The sequence below is a fragment of the Homarus americanus genome, unplaced genomic scaffold (assembly GCF_018991925.1).
Source record: "Homarus americanus isolate GMGI-L3 unplaced genomic scaffold, GMGI_Hamer_2.0 scaffold46197, whole genome shotgun sequence".
Classification (NCBI taxonomy): Eukaryota; Metazoa; Arthropoda; class Malacostraca; order Decapoda; family Nephropidae; genus Homarus; species Homarus americanus.
In genome coordinates, this window is record NW_024723050.1 from 768,171 (window position 1) to 788,813 (window position 20,643).

At 36.0% G+C, this 20,643-nt stretch overlaps 2 protein-coding genes across 2 annotated transcripts in view; both read right to left on the reverse strand.

Moving 5' to 3' along the window:
• Positions 1–653: 653 nt before the first annotated feature.
• Positions 654–12,630, reverse strand: LOC121863232 (bromodomain-containing protein 4-like; the record flags this gene model as incomplete). Its single annotated transcript, XM_042361725.1, is given in 4 exon segments — positions 654–2,997; positions 3,944–4,160; positions 10,856–11,025; positions 11,616–12,630. Coding segments are annotated over 4 exon segments (1,137 nt in total). The 3' UTR covers positions 654–2,925.
• Positions 12,631–13,048: 418 nt separating this feature from the next.
• LOC121863231 (bromodomain-containing protein 3-like) overlaps positions 13,049–20,643 on the reverse strand; it is a 244,323-nt gene continuing 236,728 nt past the window's right edge. Inside the window, exons 14-15 of the mRNA XM_042361722.1 lie at positions 14,311–14,400; positions 13,049–13,183 (exon numbers count right to left, since the gene is read on the reverse strand). Coding sequence (XP_042217656.1) covers positions 14,353–14,400 — 48 coding nt within the window. The 3' untranslated portion in view covers positions 13,049–13,183; positions 14,311–14,352. The remainder of the gene's footprint in view (positions 13,184–14,310; positions 14,401–20,643) is intronic.

Here is a 20,643-nt window from a genome sequence, read left to right on the forward strand (position 1 = left end):
GGTATGCTATGAGTATACAGTACTGTACATGAAATCCTGTCAGGTTTTATCCCAAAAAGAGTATTATTATTATTATTATTATTTACCTCTACAGGTAAATTACAAGTAAAGATTAGTAGTTACAAGTTAACCATGGAACAGTGTACTATTTTTCATAACAATATTCAGTTATTATCCGATCTTTTACCAAGCAGTGAAATGAGATTTGAACAGATAGCAACTGGGAAGATCTGGTAATGATGGAAATAATTGATTTGGATCGAGATAAGGATTTTCTTGTCTGTTTACACTTTTAAAGAGTGACAAGATTGTGCACTGAACCAAAACAAATACTGTAGAAGTAACTCTTGAAAACCAAGATACAGTAGAATGAAAGAGGAAAGCAGTAGGTGCGGGCACCAAAAGAGGTAAATGAGTATGAAGGAATGCAAGATAAACCATGAGCAGGGTATTAGACTCCAAGAGATGTGCATCAAATACTGACTGACTGTTTACATGTCACATAAAGTGATAATTTTTCAGCCATCAGGCAGGGGATGCCTTGAAGAGTAGTAATTCCTTTGTACTGTATATTCTTATCTGAAGAGTATATGTGTTGTAGAAATATCAGCTAAAGTAATTAAATCTATGAGGTTCGAATATAAAAGTATTAATATTCTTATTAATATTTTAATACCACAGTGGTTTTTGTATATTATTTATATTTCATTAATTACAATCCTGCCAGCAAGATTATATGAATCAAATGTCTGGTCATTGGTCACTCTCAGTCTTGGAAATCTGAACAACTCACGTGATTCACTAATAAACCATTATAAACATTATAAATCACTAGAAAGTTTTGAAGCCCACTCAGATCATATATCATTTGACTAAAACAAAATGAAATGGCATTGCAGCTTTTCAATAAGAAAAAACTCTTTGTTGGGACTGCACTGTAGACACAAATACTAATGAACACATTTGAACTAGGCTTCTGGTTCTAAATTGAACACCTATCCCACACCTAGCTGATTCCGTGTATCTCCTGTTAATAAAGATTTTTTCTAGTCGTATTAGATTTATTTATAAGGGCTAGAACTGAAGAGTCACAAACTAACCACCAACTGAAGATTTTACCATCAGTGACACAAATGGTCAAGGCAGGGAAGTGTAGTACTGTATTATATATTCTTTTTGATAATCATACTCCACTTACCTCACTTCCTGATGATCAGGAATTGCATGGGGGTAAATGGAGGGTTCCTACAAACTATGAGTTTAACCTCATAGAAATTTGATCTGATTATAACAGAAACATAAAATTAATTTCCTGAGCCTAAACCTCTCACCCAATAATAATTAGTTCAACTTTTTGATCAATGGTAATAAATTTGTGAAACATCTATGATTTAGTTAAATATGGAATGCTGTAAGCCAGTTTGTCTTCTGATGCACATGGCAGTTGACTATCTCAAGCCAGTCAAGTCATGGTTGTCACCTCTGCTTATTAATTAAATAGTATAATCACAAACTATACAGCTATGTACAAGTGTCAGCAGCCCTGGAGCACCGACTTAGCACAACCTCCTGCATGTTGGGATATGGCTATTTTCTATTTTCTTTCACAGTATTGAATAAATGTAGAAAAAATGAACATATGTTTTAACCACATAAGTGTGAGTATTTGAGGCAATATAAAAATTAGTGTTCCTACTGAGACATCATCAATGGTCACTGCTTACTAGATACTATTATTATTCCTTCTAAGCTTATTCCCAAATATTAAATTTTTAAAAAGCTTTCTTTAAGCAACTTGACAAAATGAGTTCCACAGACGATGTAAATCATATAAAGAATGAAGGAAACCATACCAAAGGTTATATAAACAAAGAAACCCAAACTGATGGTCTACAGGCCTATAGGCCTAATACGTTAACACATTTTATTAAAAAAGTTCCTAAATCTAGTATTGATTAACATTTCCTTAGTTGAAAATCGTTGGTCAATATGGAAAGTTTAAATGTTATGGCTAACAAGCCATAACACCTGTCAGCAGCTGAGTAACAGTATCAGCTGACAACTGAGAATCTGTAGAACAATTCTAATATTGAAACAATATTCACATGCAGAGTATTTGTATTGTCCTATATCCTCAGTGAAGCACCAATACAGCAATATACTGTAAAAAAAAGATGATTCAGTTATTCCACTGCCCAAATGCACTGTAATTTTTCAAATTATTACACCATATTTGTTCCAATTTCATAAATCATTTAACAAAAGGGGTATTTACCAACATACCACAAAAGGTCTGTCCTACGCATTTCATCGCAAATTGACTGAAACAATCAAATTGTAAGCAAAAAACAGTGGAATTAATTGAGTCATCAAAGTTAATAAAGATATTTTCAGGTGGACAAAACATAATATTCTGCAATGTTGTGGTACACTGCAACTGATAAGTTAGGACTTGTGCTGATCTTGACAATGTTCAGTACAGCTGAAGGACGTGCACTGATCTAGACAGTGATCAATACAACTGACTTTCTTAGTCATATGATATGGCACCTTTAAGGGCCACATATGACATAAACTCGCTTGGTTTCAGCAGTATTACGACTTGTACAGTATTCATTTATCCAGGGCCGGCCAAATGAATAGAGCGCCATCAAGCAGTGGAGCCAATGGTTGTACATCTTGCCGACAACATGCATTGGCAAGGGACGATTTCACAGCCAAAATGTAACATTTACATCCATAAGTTTCATACATAAATGTACAGCAACAACAAGAACTCTCACAGAACCATAATAAATATAAACACAGCTATGGCTATATGTACAAAACATGTCAATTAATGGGACTTAGGTGATATCTGAGTTGAGTTGTGTACAAGGAACAGAGCTGACATGAATAGAACATATTTTTGGTAAGTTTTATGAATTATTTTCCACATTGCTCTTCAAATGCAGCCATCAGGTCACTCTGACGATTCATGTCGATCTGACCTGCCATCTGAAATAAATAAAATATATCTTCACTTGCATGTCAAATGGCAAACATCTATTAACATTTAATCAAAATTTTAAGTCAATATTAGACCTAAAGAGCCACCCCTTTCCGTTAAATAAAAATTTCCGCTGAATTGAATTTCCGTTATATTTGCACGATTTAGCGGACTAGTTCACTAAATCGATCGTGATTCAATTAAATTCTCGGTCAACTTATTACTGTGCTTAGACATCATGCCAAAAGTCTCTCAGGAGTCTCAGAAAGGAAGTGGTGTAGGGGAGAAAGTCTAAAGAGTGCAGTTATCAAGTGGAAAAAAAGTTTGGAAATAATAAAAAAAATTTTAAACAAACACCAAACCCCCTAGGTTAAGGTAAGCCATTAATAATGTTTCTAATGGTTCTATGTACATATCATGTGTCTGAGGTGTCTCCATAGGTGTGAGCATATTAACGAAATTAATCTCGATTTAGCGAACTAGTTCACTAAATTGAGCGAAAAAAAAATCCTTCCGCTAAATCAAGAATTTGTTATATCAGATTCCGTTAAATCGGGAGTATACTGTATCATGCACGAGCATCTGCTGAAATGTGGCTTCTAATTGTCGAAGACATCTATAATTGTGGGGACAAAACAACCCTTCATCAAATACAGGTCGTCAATAGAGCAAGTGTTCCTGGAGCACCACATACTTCATATTACTTCAGTCATCTTATGTACATTACCATTAATGTACTTTATAATTTACTAACTCACCCAGGCAGACACTAGGGACCTAGCCAAGGGCTCTAGGGACTCACAGTAAGTCACCCTATATTGGAAGTGCCATCTGGTGAATGACATTAAACCAGAAAAGTTTTAAATAACTTTTGTCACTTGGAATTGTAATGTGACTAATAAACTGGTTAATAAATCAGGACTAAGTATACATAAAAATCTTTTCCTAACTCACCGCTTCCCTCCGTCTTCGCTCTTGTTCCCTCAGCTTCTGTCGGTCACGGTCACTAAGCTTTGCATTATCATGAGAAGGTGTTGGAGTGGCAGGTGGATGAGAACTTGGTGGACCAGCAGGTGTTGCCAACTGCGGATGAGGTGATGTAGAGGCAGTCATAGGAGTCGCCACTTTGGGACCAGGAGTTGGTCTTTCTTTTACAACAACTGGCTCTCGTCTGATGAAAAAAAAAAAAACATATAAGGGGAAGTATGGTACAGTACATACTAAATTAAATTTCTTACATAACTAAGATGTAATAAAAAAAATTGACAAAATACGTACTGTATGTAACAGTATAAATGTTTAGAAAAACAGGATTTTTAATGAAATAAATATTGGTTCAGGTAACAGTAAAAATGATAATCTGTAGCCTTTACCAGTGTCCATAATACTGTATTGTCTTTGTAAGGAGATGTTAGATCTAAATAATCTAAGAACTTCTATTGAGGACAAAATTTACAAGTACAGTACTGTACGTATACAGCATTCACAGGGTCTTATATCAAATACTGTACAGTATTCTGGAGAAATGAGTAATATCAAGGCATACTTTCCAAATGTGATCTCAAAACAGTTACAAAGAAGCAACACCATTCCAAAACAATACAAGTCAGAGAGTGATGACAAGGAATTATATAGTATATTATATATATATATATATATATATATATATATATATATATATATATATATATATATATATATATATATATATATATATATATATATATATATATATATATATATATATATATTATATATATACAGTAGTACCCTGATTTACGCGGTCAATTGAACCCACGGGGTACCGCATAAAGTGAACAACAGAACATATGGGATTAATTCCAATAGAGACTGGCCCGAGCCCCAAACTCCACTTTTTCCGACACAATACCTATGTTGTAGTAAAAATAACATCTTAATTTTATGATGATATGCACACACAATTAATATTTAAGAGAAATACAGTCGCCAGGTTAATGTCCATTCAAATAATGGACTCAACTCCCCCCCCCCACCTCTTCCCAGCTCACTGGCTCCTACCTCTCTGAGAAATGTTTGGGTGAAAACACTAGATTTTAACGAATAGTAATAAATAATACCTCAGACTAAAGTTAGGATAATATAATTGACATTTCTGGATTCCTTGCAGGTCAGGGAATATTTTGAATGTAAACTTCATATATTTTGCACAAAAGACATAATATTTGCTTTAAGTAAACCAAATTATTACATTAGATCTAAAGTTTGTATGTCTGATGCAAAATCCATGATGTTTATATTCAAAATGATCATCATATTGTAAGAATTCCAGCAATGCAAATTATATTCTGGCCGAGTAATTTGTATGAATTTTATGAGCTAAAACAAATATCTTCAGGTAATAATAAAAAAAATATTCTTCATGACACTATCTGTCAATCAAAATACCCCACCTTGCCTCCCCCCTCTTGTCAATCAAAATACCCCACCTTGCCCCCCCCCCTCCACACCACGCCAGCTGGGTGGTCGGTCCCAACCCTCCCCCCAACCCCCCACCTTCCCTCCCTACCAGAGAAATGTTTGGGAGAAAACAGTATAACTTGTATTTACATTTTTAGTAATAAATAATACCTCAGACTAAAGTTAGGATAATATAATTGACATTTCTGGGTTCCTTGCAGGTCAGGGAATATTTTGAATGTAAACTTCATATATTTTGCACAAAAGATAAAATATTTGCTTTGTGTAAACCAAATTATTACATTAAATCTAAAATTTGTATGTCTAATACAAAATCCATGATGTTTATATTCAAAATGATCATCATATTGTAAGAATTCCAGCAATGTAAATTATATTCTGGCCGGGTAATTTGTATGAATTTTATGAGCTAAATAAAAAATTATACTTCACCCACGTATATGAGTAGATGCACTGCGGAAAGCGAAAGTCCGGTTCTGGCGTGAGAATGAGAATCGTGGAAAGTGAAACCGTGTAAAGCGGGGTAATAGTGTACATACATACATACATACATATATATATATATATATACATATATACAGTCAACCCTCACTTTATGCGGTCCCACATTCCGCGTTTCTACGTTTACGCGGTGCCCTGCCAGAACCCAGGATGCTCACATTCCGCGGTGGGTGTACCCCTTTACATTGCTGGAATTCTTACAATTTGATGATCATTTTGAATATAAACATCATAGATTTTGCATTAGACATACAAATTTTAGATATAATGTTTACTCTGAGTAAATATGTTATCTTTTGTGCAAAATATATGACATTTATATTCAAAATATTCCTGGTCTTGCAAGGAATCCAGCAATGTCAATTATATTATCCTAACTTTAGTCTGATTTATTATTTATTACTAAAAAGGTAAACAGTCTGGTATTCCCACACATTTATCTGGTAGGGACGGTTGGTGGGGGGTGGGGGGGAGGGAGGGACCGGCGACCGACCACCTGGCATGTGTGAAGAATATTTTTTTTTTATTAACTTAAGATTTTTATTTTAGCTCATAAAATTCATACAAATTACCCGGCCAGAATATAATTACACGAAAGCTTTGGGAACTTCGTGTTTTCTTCTTTCCTTGTGGTTATCAGCATATACCTAGATCACGCACTACAGTGATTTACTTGCATATATATATATATATATATATATATATATATATATATATATATATATATATATATATATATATATATATATATATATATATATATATATATATATATATATATATATATATATATATATATATATATATATATATATATATATATATATATATATATATATATATATATATATATATATATATATATATATATATACATATATATATATAAAGAATAGCCTCCCATAACGATGGTTCTACTGACAACGATTCATATTTAAAAACCTTGGTTAATTCAGGACCCAATTCAATTTCCATCATTATTTTCTTCATATTTACGATGAAAATATTAAACCAAATTAAGTAAAATTACATTTTCAAATAAATATTAACTAAATCCTAATATGTATAAGAAAAAAAAAATAAATAAATAAAATAAATAAAAAAATAAAAAATAACACGCTTTGCGTACAGAGGCTGCCGGGCTTGTGAGGGTGAGGCCAGTATAAACATTCGCAGCTGACGGGCTCTTTGTTTTCACGCATATGAACAGGAAAAGGAGAAAAACATTCTCAGGTTTCTTACGGCATTTTTTGTGTCCCTATTCAACATGAGCAAGAGAGCAAGATATGATAGTGCACCTTTAAAAGCTAAAAGAAAATGTATAAGCTTAGCCGAGAAACTAGATGTGTTAAAACGATATGAATAAGATGAGAGGTCTGTGGATATTATATGGAGCAAGCAATGAACATAATATTATTTTCTGAAGTGGATCCAGGGGGGTGCTGGTGGAGCGGTACCGCTCTTGCCTCGCAAGCAAGATGTCCCGGGCCGGCAGAAGTTGTTTGGACACTCTTTCTAGTCCCCTTCGTCCCTGTTCACCTAGCAGCAAAGTAGGTACCTGCTGTAAATCAAAATTTGCGAATTCGTATTCAGGGACAAGTTGTTGGAGCTTCCAATAACTTGCTTAGACATAAACCATTGACTCTTCAGGCTTCTATGCCCTTGACTATTCAGGCTTCTATGCCCTTAACTCATGAGACATAAGGCAAGCATGAACTTAGCATGCTTCCCTGTTGGGCGCTGTAAATGCTTCTGCACTTCACCTTACACAAGAATGTAGGGGGGAGGGGGGGGTGTGTGTGCCCCCCCCCCCAAAAAAGTGGATTCATTAACAGAACGAAGCATTAAAATTAACAGGGACGTAAAAAACACATATGACTTCTACATAAAGATGTATAATGAGAAAAGAAAGCGGCTATGAAAGGTTCTTTCGACAGCTTTATTATTCAAAGGCCTAAACTACCAACTTCAGCATCATCAGCAGCTTTAGCAACAACTTCAGGTTCAGTAACAGTTTCTGCAACAGCTATGATATCTATGGAAAGCTTCAGCTTCAGCCAGAGTTGAACCTGATTAATGAAATCATCTGCGTAAAAACTCGCACAATATTCATTGGCTGTCCTATGTTTTAAACGTTACCACCATTTGTGAGTAGAATTTTTATTTCACATTCGTAAGTAATATTTAAAACATACAGTGGTCCCTCGGTTAACGAGCGCCTCGGTTAACGATTTACCTTCCATAAGATTCTTAACTTCGGTTAACGAGCAATCCCTCGATTAACGAGTTATTTACGAGCCGACTTCAACATGTTTTCGCTTGCATTTGGCGGTCCACCAGCTGTAGTATTAGTCCGCCAATACAGTAATCAGTTTTAGGGCTTAAATTCCTTATTATTTTAGTAAATATCAAGAAGTTTATACTATTCAATAATTTTAAAAGTTTAATATTAACTTTTTTAGTCATTTTAACAATTATTGAACATAATTGAAGGTAAAGAAACTAGTTTCTGGCGTGCCATCCAGCCTGTTAACACACCAGACAGGCGTTAGTCTCTCTCTGTTTTCAGTGGAGGTAACATCTTGCTTGAGACTCTCTTCAACTAAATGCTTTTTTTCTGTGTTTCCAAGCAAATTATTGGTCATTTTGAAATATATTTTACATATTGACAATATATAATGCAGTGCAGTGTTGATTTGAAGACAATAATCTTGAAATACACCAAGAGAACTAAAATTTTATGGGTGAAATGGTGCCATGGGGTGACTTCTCTTCCACCCCAATGCCTTCTTTTCTTCCTTCTCCTCCACCCCCATTCTAATTCCCATCATCATCGTCATCATCCAGGAGCCTTCTACATACACACCTCAAAGTAAGTGTACTTTTCTACCTTTTTTGTTGAATTTAGGCAATTTTCGGTGAGCTGGAACCAATTACCCAAAAACCCATTGAAACAATGGTTTCGGTGAACGAGTTTTTCGGTTAACGAGCAACCTGCTGGAACAGATTGTGCTCGTTAACCGAGGGAGCACTGTATATGAACAGTAATAATTATTGCTTTCATATTCATATGTAGAGAAATGACGATGTTTTCCCCTATACGCACTTACATACGATGGCGTTCCCAATCTATATTCGTTTTTTCTTTACCATTAATGGTTAGCTACTCCTATTGTTCCATTTATTAACATTAAATAACATTACTTAATACATACACATTCAATTTTTTACATTAATTTTACTACAGCAACAACCAGGGTCTTATTTCTTCAGTTTCTTATGTACAAGTAGAACCATCGTCATTCATCACGGGTGTTGTAAACATGAACGAAAATTGCAATCGCCGTAACGCGTGTTTTGATAACGCGAATTTTCTAACGCGATTTATGAATTCAATATTTGTATAACGCGATCGCTTGTTTGCTATAACGCGATTTTTGCTTACTATTTCTCCAATTTTGTGGTATTAACTGTGAATATGGTGAAATTGCATTGTTCATTTCGCATATATATATATATATATATATATATATATATATATATATATATATATATATATATATATATATATATATATATATATATATATATACACACACAGTCAACCCTCACTTTACGCGGTCCCACATTCCGCGTTTCCACGTTTGCGCAGTACCCTGCTGAAACCCGGGATGCTCACATTCCGCGGTGCGTATACCCCTTTACGCGGAGAGTGTCCAGCTCGACGCTATTTTTAGATTCGCCCCTCCCGCCTGCTCCCGCCTCCGCCTGGGCAAGCCGCGCGGTAAGGATGCGCAGTGTATGTCTCTGTTGCGTTATCAGTGACGTCATATGACGTATCAGATTGAGATTGGCCTCGTGGATGACCCAACATCATACTTCTCACACAAGTTCCGTACCGATGCACCTTTATCTAATTTCTGCAATAGTTCAACCTTTTCCTGGATATATAGTGACTTGTGCTTACGCTTAGAAGCACTAACACCACTATCACTGCTTCGTGGTTTCTTTGAAGACATTTTGAAGGGTTAAATGTTGTACTCTGTATAGACAAACAGAGAGAGAGCCGAACTGCCGGATGTAAACAAACCCTAATTTCCCGCGCCTTTGTTGTTTTTTTTTTACGGGGATTAGCCCACCCGGGCACAGGTCACTGACCCACATTGGGGCCTGAGGGGCGAAAATGTAATACTCCTGTAATAATAATAATAATTCAGATAAAAAATAAATAAAATAAAATAAACTAATAATATTAATACAGTAATAGCTGCCTATCTACCTATTGGGCAAATTAAAATCATTCCAGACCACGGGAGTTTCCGGACCACAGAATGCCGGACTAGAGAGGTACAACCTGTACTACAAAAAACAATGTTTTGTTTATTCTAGGAGATGGGCTGAGGTGCAACTGGGGGATTCATTAGCTTATGGGAGACCTCAACTTCACAATAGGACGTGGCTGATTTTTTTCTCCACTTTTCAGACAAAAAAGTGCGTCTTATATGCAGTAAAATATGGTAATTAGACAAAACTAATGATGCACACCTAGTATTGCATAACCAGCAAATGAAGGGGAGCCTCTATTGATTTCACCTTCGGTACACTTATCTAAGGACTACATAGATTTAAATAATATAAGGATTCCTAATCTACATTTAACATGAAGTGAGCAATAAAAAAATTAAACACGATAATACCTTGTTGAACTTGAAACCCGAGGGGTAAAAATTTCTAATTGTATGTCATAGTAAACAGAGTAAAAAAAAAAATCATAAGTGTTATGGGGATACGGTTTGGAAATTTTTTCCTAACTCATTCATTGATGACTCAGTATATTGGTATGCTGTCATAGTTTTCCATAATACCACCAAAAATAAAACTACAAGATAATAATATAACACCAACCTCTGCAGCTCCTGAGTAGCTCTTGCCTCCTTTGCTTGCTCCATGGCTCTCTCTAGTGCTTCTTCTTCTGCACGAGCCCGTTCTCGTTCAGCTTCTTGCCTCGCTCTTTCTTTTTCTACCTGCTCCTTTTGTTGCCGTCTTTGTTCTTGCTGTTCAATAATTTGACGTTGCTGTTGGAAATAATACATAGGATTTTCCAGTTTTACAGACACAAAAGTACACACACACACATACACACAGGCTTTCAACTCTTTGCAGCGCTGAGCATAAAATCACTTAATGCTCTCTATCTTCATATAATAAAATATTTACAGTATTATATCATGAACAAACCCTCAGGTATACGGACTGGCAACCATGGCCAATCATTCCAAATGTTTGTGGGCTCTCATTACCAATCCTCCTTCATTGTGTATCTCTTTGGGTACCCAGCTTAACATTTCATTCAAATATTCTAGTCTCTGATCTCCCCTGACCCTCCTACCATCACTTTTACACAGTAAAATCTCCACAATTATCACATCTAATTACTGTATAAGACCACAGTAACTAATTTTCTGAAACCTTATTTCAATAATGCATCTAACTTTACTATTAGCTCTTCAATCAAAAGTAAATCCTTATATTTTGTATAAATTTACTGCTGATTTTCAATTACAAATACATTTTCTATAGGAGAGCTAAACAAGGAATTTTGAAAAGAATCATATTTTTTTTTTTACAGTACAGTACAGTATATAAAATGAATATGAATGCTTACCCTTGCTTCCTTCTCCTTTGCAACTCTCTTAAACTGTGCAAAGGAATCACTAGCAGAAGTCTTGAGTGAGGTTGAAGCAGTGGGAGATGGGACAGCACTCTGGGCTAGTGAAGACCATGAGCTTAGGTTCTTGGGCGTTGGTTTGGGTTTATTAAATGATCCTCCACCTGATGACTTTGGAGTTTCAGGCGCTGATGACGGAGGTTTTTTCTCTTGGGCAGCTAAATAGCTGGCAAGTGCTGATGCCTCTGCTGCATGTTGTCTCTGTAATGCTTGAGCATCTGCATGAAGCTCTTCTTCAGCTTGTTTGCGCATAAGAGATGGGTCACCTTGGGTTTGTGAAACTGTTGGGTAGTATCCTAAACTAGTGTCAAGACCTGCTGCTTTTAGATCAGCTAAACTTGTTTCTGGTAGGTGTGAGGGTATATCTTGCTGAGAATCATGACCACCAGCCATCAATGGATTGTGTGGCGGTACTGCACTGGAGGTAGTAGCCACAGACATAGCAGCATTACTTGCAGACACAGCATCAACAAGACTAGGCAACATTCCACCAGGTACAGCACTACTCAAGCCCTCTAGCCCAGTTGGTCCTAAAGATGATAACCCACCCAATCCTGTGATTGCACTTATCCCTGCTAAACTATGAACCAGTGACTGAGCCACACCTAGTGGCATGTCGCCAGAAAACCCATTTGAGACTGAAGGATGAGGGAGTCCAGTTACATTATGACCTAGCGGTGCCCCTGAGAGTGGGTGTTGGTGTTGCTGTTGTTGGTGATGATGTTGTTGTTGTAGATGATGGTGGTGCTGCTGAAGCTGTTCTAATTGTTCTTGTAACTGCAGCTGTTGTTGATGTAAATGCTGCTGTTCTTCTGTTGTTGGCAGAGAATGTGATGGATGCTGGGGTTGCTGTTCATGATGATGATGTGCTTGATGATGTTGGGAGTGCTGCTGTTGATGTTGCTGGCTCTGTTGTTGGTGGTGATGGTGTTGTTGTTGTTGTTGTTGTTGTTGCTGTTGTTGTTGTTGTTGTTGTTGTTGTTGCTGTTGTTGTTGCTGTTGTTGTTGCTGTTGTTGTTGTTGTTGTTGCTGTTGCTGCTGCTGCTGCTGCTGCTGCTGCTGCTGCTGCTGCTGTTGTTGTTGTTGCTGCTGCAGTTGCTGCTGCTGTTCTTCTTGCTGTTGTAATTTTTGTTGCTGTTTTTGCTGCTTTTGCTGTTCTAATTGTTGTTTTTGATGTTCGAGCTGCTGTTTTTGTTGTTCTAGCTGCTGCTTTTGTTGAAGCTGCTGTTGTTGTTGTTGTTTTTGTTGTTGCTTTTGTTTTTCTTGAAGTTGTTTTTCTTGTTCTTGTTGTTGTTGTTGTTGTTGTTGAAGCTTTTGTTGTTCTTGTTGCTTTTGTTGTTCTTGTTGTTTCTGATGTTCATGGTGCTGGTCTTGTTGTTGTTGTTGCTGCTGTGCCTGTTGTTGTTTGCTGGTGTGTTGAGTCTGGGCTTTAGGAGCATTACTTCCGGTCAATATATTTTTTAATTCTGACTTCACTGGATCTTCTAATTTTACATCTGCTGATACTGAAATTAAAATAACAATAATAATAATCAAATAAGCCCACACAGTAGAGTAAATATTGGTACAACCTGCAGGGTTACTGAGTCAACAGAATATAGTACTATGCTTCACTACTTCTCACTCTGACAACCCTATTCTTTGCTTCATTATTTCTCACTTAAATACCCTTTTCAAGCATAAAAGAAAGCTGACATAATACAGGTTGATAACCCTTTATCCGAAATTCCGAAAACCGAAAAGCTCTAAAAACCGATTTTTTTTAAACAGGGATTAGCCCACCCAGGCATAGATCACTGAACCACACCAGGGCCTGGGGGTCGAAAATGTAATAGTAATAATAATTATAATAATAATTATTCATAGTAAATAAAAATTTTAATAAAAATACAAAATAAAATAATAATCATAACAAAAATAATAATAAAATATAATAAAATTAATATTAATAATAACAATAATACTGTAATAATAAAATAATAATAATACAGTAAAGAAATAAAAGATCAAAAGTGAGAAACACGACCTACACCTATGAATTATTATAATTATAATTTTTTATTATATTTTAAATTATATTATATTTTCACCCCCGAAAAATTCCGAAATCCGAAATGCCTCTGGCCCCAAGTATTTCGGTTAAAGGATTGTCAACCTGTAGTTCCTGCCCAATTATGGTCCCACTAAGGAAGGTGTAAGGTTTTCTACATTCATTGCTTGCCCTCCTCAGTCATAAATTTATTTAACCCATGGGTACCTGTAAGCCATCCTCAAAATAGAACCAAACTAGGTACATGATTGAAGTCATTTGTGAAGGACTGATGAAAACATCCAAAGAAAGAAAATTTTTTTTTTTCTAAATAGTATCATGGAGAGGTTATCAATTTCCATAGCTACCTATGAAGAGCTAAACAGAAGAAAAAGTATTCTATAAATTATGGATTTCAGTGGAGACTCTAAATTTCATATGTTCTTGATTTGTTAAAAGATTGAGTCGATTTATGGTAGTTAAAAAAAGTGTGAAAGTTAGCAATTGTTTGCATTAGACCAAATGAGTAACTAAAGAATAATAAGGTCTTTATATTTAAGTATGATTTAATAGTGAATACCAGACATAAGAGTAAATCCTTACCTGCAGAAGAGACTTTACTTCCAGAAGGCCCAAGAGTGACCTTCAAGCTTTGTACGCGACCAGTGGAATTCTCCTTGGATGAACCTTTGCCTAAAAGTGAAAGATATTCTAATTTTATGTACCCATCACCACTCAAGATGAAATGCAACATTATTACTGCTTAAGATACACATGGAATGTGTGAACATCTAAAAAACAAGAATTTCAGTATTTAATAATGAATTATAATAAAATATGGATAATATAACTCTTTTACATAAACTACTTTGAAAACAAACAAGTCAATTTTATTTTTTAAATACTCTAAGTTTAGCTGCTTCATAAAAAAAACAAGAAAAAAACATGACATACCATTTAACCTTTTTGTACAGAACAATTGTGATTGATAAAGAGAACTGCATGTCAAGGTCATCTTGGCAAAGGGTGTTGGGACTTATGATTTGAGACAATTAACAAAATTTTTAAGCTTACGTTAATCTGGGTTGGTAGTGTCATGTGCACAGCTGGTCAATCAGTCTTACCAAGACTAAACAAATCTAACAATAATGGAAAGCAGCTTCCCTGGCGTATGGAGTCATTTGAAAACTGACCGGTGACATTAACCCATCAGAACACTCCCTAGCAGAACCTACCTTGCCCAAGATGCTATCTGTATTCTGAAGAAAGGACACTGTCCTGTCAGATCTGAGCAAATTTCAGCACAAATGGCTACTCACCCAGTTGAATCAAAGTTCATGAAGTAAACCCCATCTCTGATACCGAGTTGCTTCAAAAGCCTGAATAAACAGATGCAATGGAACAAACCCTATTGCTGGTTCACAGAACTCACATTCCTCTGGTACAGACTTAGGTTTCAAATTTCATTCCTTAATTTCATTTACCTTTGACTGTCAACATATGTTGTCTATTCTGTTCTGTACTTCTATAAATTTACAAGGACAATTAATCTCTTCCATTTATCTTTTCATGCTGGCAGTGTCAACCTGTGCCAAGCTGTCCTTTATGAAGAAGTACAGTATATACAGTACACTATTTGTGTTGTGAGTGGTGTTTGATGGTTCATATGCCTGCCAACTTGTTCACTATGCAAGAATGCTTTATTTGAATATGATTCTAGTGGAAGCCTGATGGTGTGTCAGTCATAAGAATCAAATTCCCCACATACGTTATATGTGCTTAAAGCATCTACTGTATATAAGCTTAGCATTTCAATTGTATTGAAAGTTTTATATAATGATGAGTTTTGTAACTTGCCCACAGAGTAAGGCAGATAGTCTGTCATGGTCTTACTGACCATTCTGTGTGTGTGTAGAAATTTAACCTGAAAAATTAGAAGCCCTACCTATTAACTAATGGTTAATATGTGATGCATTACATCTGGTCACAAAAATCAACTCAAAGTAAATGAAGTATAACTAGGTAGATCTTGTTTATTATATGCTAAACTATATCATTTACTAATGACTTAATCAAAATTAAAACCCACATCATTAAAATATTATAAAAATCTAATAATACTTTTTTTGACTAATAACACTTTGTAATGTTTAACTATGCACTTTAGTTACAACTGGTGTTTATAAGGGATGTCATAGTGTATACTGTACTGTACTGTGTTGAGAAAGAAAACTACAGTAATAGAAAGTCTTGGTGGTTCCTGAAACATAACCAATACTTTATGGATTTATAATTTCATGATTACATGCCTCACCTTTGGTGACACAATGTCATTAAAAATAAGGGTTTAGTAAAAAAGATTTCAGTCAGGTTTACTACTTCTCTTCTAAAGAGTAAGCTTTCTGGTTTCTATTACCATTTCAAGCATGTTGTCCTCCCATTCAGTCTTCTCTTGATGATTTCTTCTTTCCAGTTGTGTGAGAGAGGACAAATCATGGAGTACTAGATCAATGTGTCCTCCAGTTATCTATTGGTTGTAGATACTGTACAGTATTTCCAAAAAGTCACTTGTTTAGGAGAGATATTCTCAGAGCTCAAATCTAATTCCTGGGGGTGAGTTTCTTTTCTTCCTTCCTTCTTTAATTTTCTTAATACAGATTGTAACTGAATTTTCTCTTTTTCCAGAAATTTTATTTGGAATTTTCTGCAATTTATTATTACTCTATCAAATGTTTGCCAAGTAGCCAAAGGAATTAAACTTTCCTGTTTTATTGTCTGGTGATGCTGGCTTCTTTAGTTTCTTTTTATTGGGTGACACTCTTTGGGCTGAAGTACGGTATAGTTTTCTATCTCTAATACCGAGTCTTGCCGTTCTTTATGACACAATACAGTTCTTGCCTTTCTAAGTTTTGAGTCTCATGTGGGACATTTTGCCAACCCTCAACTTTGAGACTGATGGTGAATGTAAAGAGAATACAGGTACTCCTTGACTTACGACCGTCGCATTCGTATAAAATATCTTTCAAATTACGTATTTTCGAGTCCCGACATTAGTGATCGCGCTGTGTACTGACAAAATTTTTGTTTGAAATTCACTTTAAAATGGCTGGCAAGTGTAAAAGTGAGAATTCTCGTGGTGCTGAGAAGAAAAAGAGACACCCATTTTAGATTTTCTATGTATTATTTTCGCCTTTTCGACTTACGACCTGGTCGTCGGTCCCTAACCCCGTCGTAAGTCGAGGGCTGACTGTACTGTACAGTATTCTTATATTATTATGTACTGTACATCTTACATGTATTGTACACATGTTCTCTTAGAACTTTCCTTCAATTGTTGAGTAAGTGTTCTTATGCCTCTGGCATTCCTTTTCAACTGCTGACAACACAAGTCTGATAATGGATTCCTTGAGTCAGAGGTTGTATCCTCATTAGTTTCCTCTACTGATCTGGATTTTTATTTACTGTAAACCACCAAGACCTTCATTGGAGCTATAACAGATTTTTCCATGTTTATGGCTATTTTGAATCCAGTTCTTAAAGGTTAACTTCTTCCCATTTTCTAAAAGAACATTCTCTTCCTTGGAGAGATATTGTGAGGTGTCATCAAGTATTATTTTCAAGTGGTCTTCTTGATTTCTTTATGCAGCCTTGCAATTTCTATTCCCAACACTTCTTTCTCCCAAATATGAGTGATTTTATTTTAATTAAGTTTGGGGGCAGATATGCTGTGCTATGAACTAATCTACTACAGGTACTGAACTTAATACTGAGCATCATTATCTTTTTTGGTCTTTTTGGCTCTTAATTAATAGGTTCTTCTAATCTGATTATACTCTTTCTGGTTGAGTGATTACAGTAACCTCAACAATAATTGGTGTTGAAAGGAGCTGTAGAATCTAAAAATAGTATAGATAATGCACGCACACGCATGCATAAGAACATATGAAAATAAGGAGTTTGCAATAGGCCGGTTGGCCTGTGCATAGCAGCTCCTGTTGAGAGTTACTACCACTCTTTATCATCCATGAATCTATCTAGCCTCCCTTTAAAATTTTCTAGCATTCCAGTACTTACTACAAAGTTGCTAAGCTTGTTCCACTTGTCCACCACCCTATTTGTGAACCAGTTCCTTCCTATCTCCCTCCTAAACCTAAACTTATTCAACTTAAATCCGCTGCTAAGAGTCCTATCCTGCTCGGATATTATAAGAACTTTCTCTATATCTCCCTTTATTGTTTCCTTTCACCCACTTAAATACTTCTATCATATCTCCCCGCACTCTTTGTCTTTCTAGGGAACGCAAATTTAGTTTCTTTAATCTGTCTTGATATGGAAGGTTTCTAAGTCCCGGAATTATTTTTGTCATTCTTTGCTGCATCGACTCCAGTGAATTGATATCCATTCTATAATAAGGGCACCATAACTGAACAGCATAATCGAGGTGCGGCCTGACTAGCGCAAGATATAGTTGCATTATGACCTCCACACTCTTATTACTTACATTTCTAGATATAAAACCTAATACTCTGTTTGCCTTATTTCGAACATTAACGCACTGTTTTCTAGGCCGTAGGTCCGGGCTTACAAGTACCCCTAAGAAACAAGTCGACTTCTCTAGGTTGATGTTGTTAAGGCTGTATACATTGACAGTATTTGTTCCTCCAATATTAAGTATGCTGCACTTGCTGGTGTTGAATTTCATTTGACACACACACACACACACACACACATATTTAAATTAAATATTTGACATTGAAAGAAATTTAATAAAATTCAACAAGGGAAAACAATGATGCTCTGGTTAAGGAAAATAAACCAGACACCATAATGATCATCACTTTCCCTGATATAATGCAAGCCACCTACAACCAAGAGCAAAAATATATTCTCCTCCATTCATTCTCTGTAACTGTTAAACAACTGACTGATGCTCTCTTATTAACACAATCTATTGCCTCGTGGATGTTCATGTCCGTCAGATCTAGTACTTCATTCAAACCATCCTTCCATCTCCTTCTTGGCCTTCCCCTCTACTCCCTTCCATTCACAATCTCTACCAATTATTTATTTTTCTTTTTTTCTTTCAATATACCCATACCAACTTTACAAACCCTGCTCAACTCTATTAAAAAATTCTTTAATTTCTGTATCTCCATCTAACTTCTGTGGATCTTATCTACTAAATATACTGCTTTCAAGAACATCATTTCTGTTGCATCAATACCAATAGTTCATGCTTCACTCCCATATACCACTACTGGCTGCACAATTCCTCTCTGTATATTCCCAAGTTTACTTCCCTTAACACAGTTCTCTCTTTCCAAAATGTAACTACTGTGTCACCTTCGTTCCCTCAACACCCCATTGATTCACTTTGTCATCCACTGTTACATTAGCTGACACACCCACTCACAGGTATCTTTCAATGCCCCACTTCTTCGATTCTATCCATTTAAGCTGGCAATATATTCTCCCTGTTTCCCATATTTAAGCACCATACCTCTTTCGTTCATATTCATTATCAATTTTCTCCTATTATAGTACACACAATCTTCAAGTTCGTTTGCTAATACTTGCAATTTTTCTTCCAGAATAACCACCAGGATAGTACCATCCGAAAACACCAGCTGCTTCATCTTTGTAACCTGTATCCCTATTTGCCAAACTTGCTTTCTATTCCAGTACTGCACAATTTTTTCACCTAAAAAACTATAAAGCGCACGCACGCACGCACGCACGCACGCACGCACGCACGCACACACACACACACACACACACACACACATTAATATTATTACACACATCCTGACCACCGAAGGGTCAAGACGTACCTGGCGCTCCTCTCCGAGCAGCCAGGTCAACTGTTATGTTGGCCCATACCAACTCCCTCTCCTGAACCCTCCTCCCCACCGGAATATCAACAAGTTCACGCCAGAAGTTACTATTTCATTTAGGAAAGAAATGGAACCAGTGTTAAACAGAGGGGCACCAAATTGCCGATGAATTTTAAAAATATATTTTTTAAAAGGAAGATAACAAAACAAAAAGATTACTCTAGCAGAAAAGCCTGTACTGTACTACTGCTACACTGGATAGGTTAATTCATAATCTCCAATTTATAAATACCGGGTATTATATATATTTATTATTAACACTTTTCAAGTGTCAATATAACATTGTTTTGGTGGTGACTGGCAACCCGCCTGGCGCCCTATGTGTCTGTTTGCTGCCGAGCAGCGCCGCCGTCATTAGTATACCCATTACTCTTTCGTAACGTGTTGGAGCTGGACAGTGCCTTCTGCCAAATTTAATCATATCATTGTAAGTTTATTTTTTATAGGATTCTCTCTCACTTGCTTGCTTGCTTACTTGCTTACTGACCTTTCTTACTGGATTTTAGGATTAAGAGTCAAATCTGGTCAATTTGTCATCAGAATTATCCTAGATTATTATTGAATCTGTTTACGTGGAGAGTAAAGGAATTTCATAATGAAGTTTAACAATCCACTGGGTTATGGTATTTTGTGAACTGAATGTAGACTTTGTATATTTTGAACAGCAAATAGGTGATTACTTATAGATAATTATTCCAGTTCTTGAAGTTAATTTGTTCAAGCCTTGATACAACCATAAAATTATACATCATCATCAGTGTTTTAGCAATCTCTTATTTACTATTATGCTACATTATTTATAGGAATTAAAATTAAGTTGATATAATTATTTGCAGTGGAAGTGGGGTTGTGGGGGGTCAGTGGTGGTGGGGAGCCGTAAGGGGAGGGGAGTGCCATCAAGGCTGGTCACGGCCCTGACCATTACCACCACACACACATCACACTTAGATCATTAACACCACACACACACACACACACCACACTATGACCATTACCATCACACACACACACTCAGACCATTACCATCACACACACACCACAC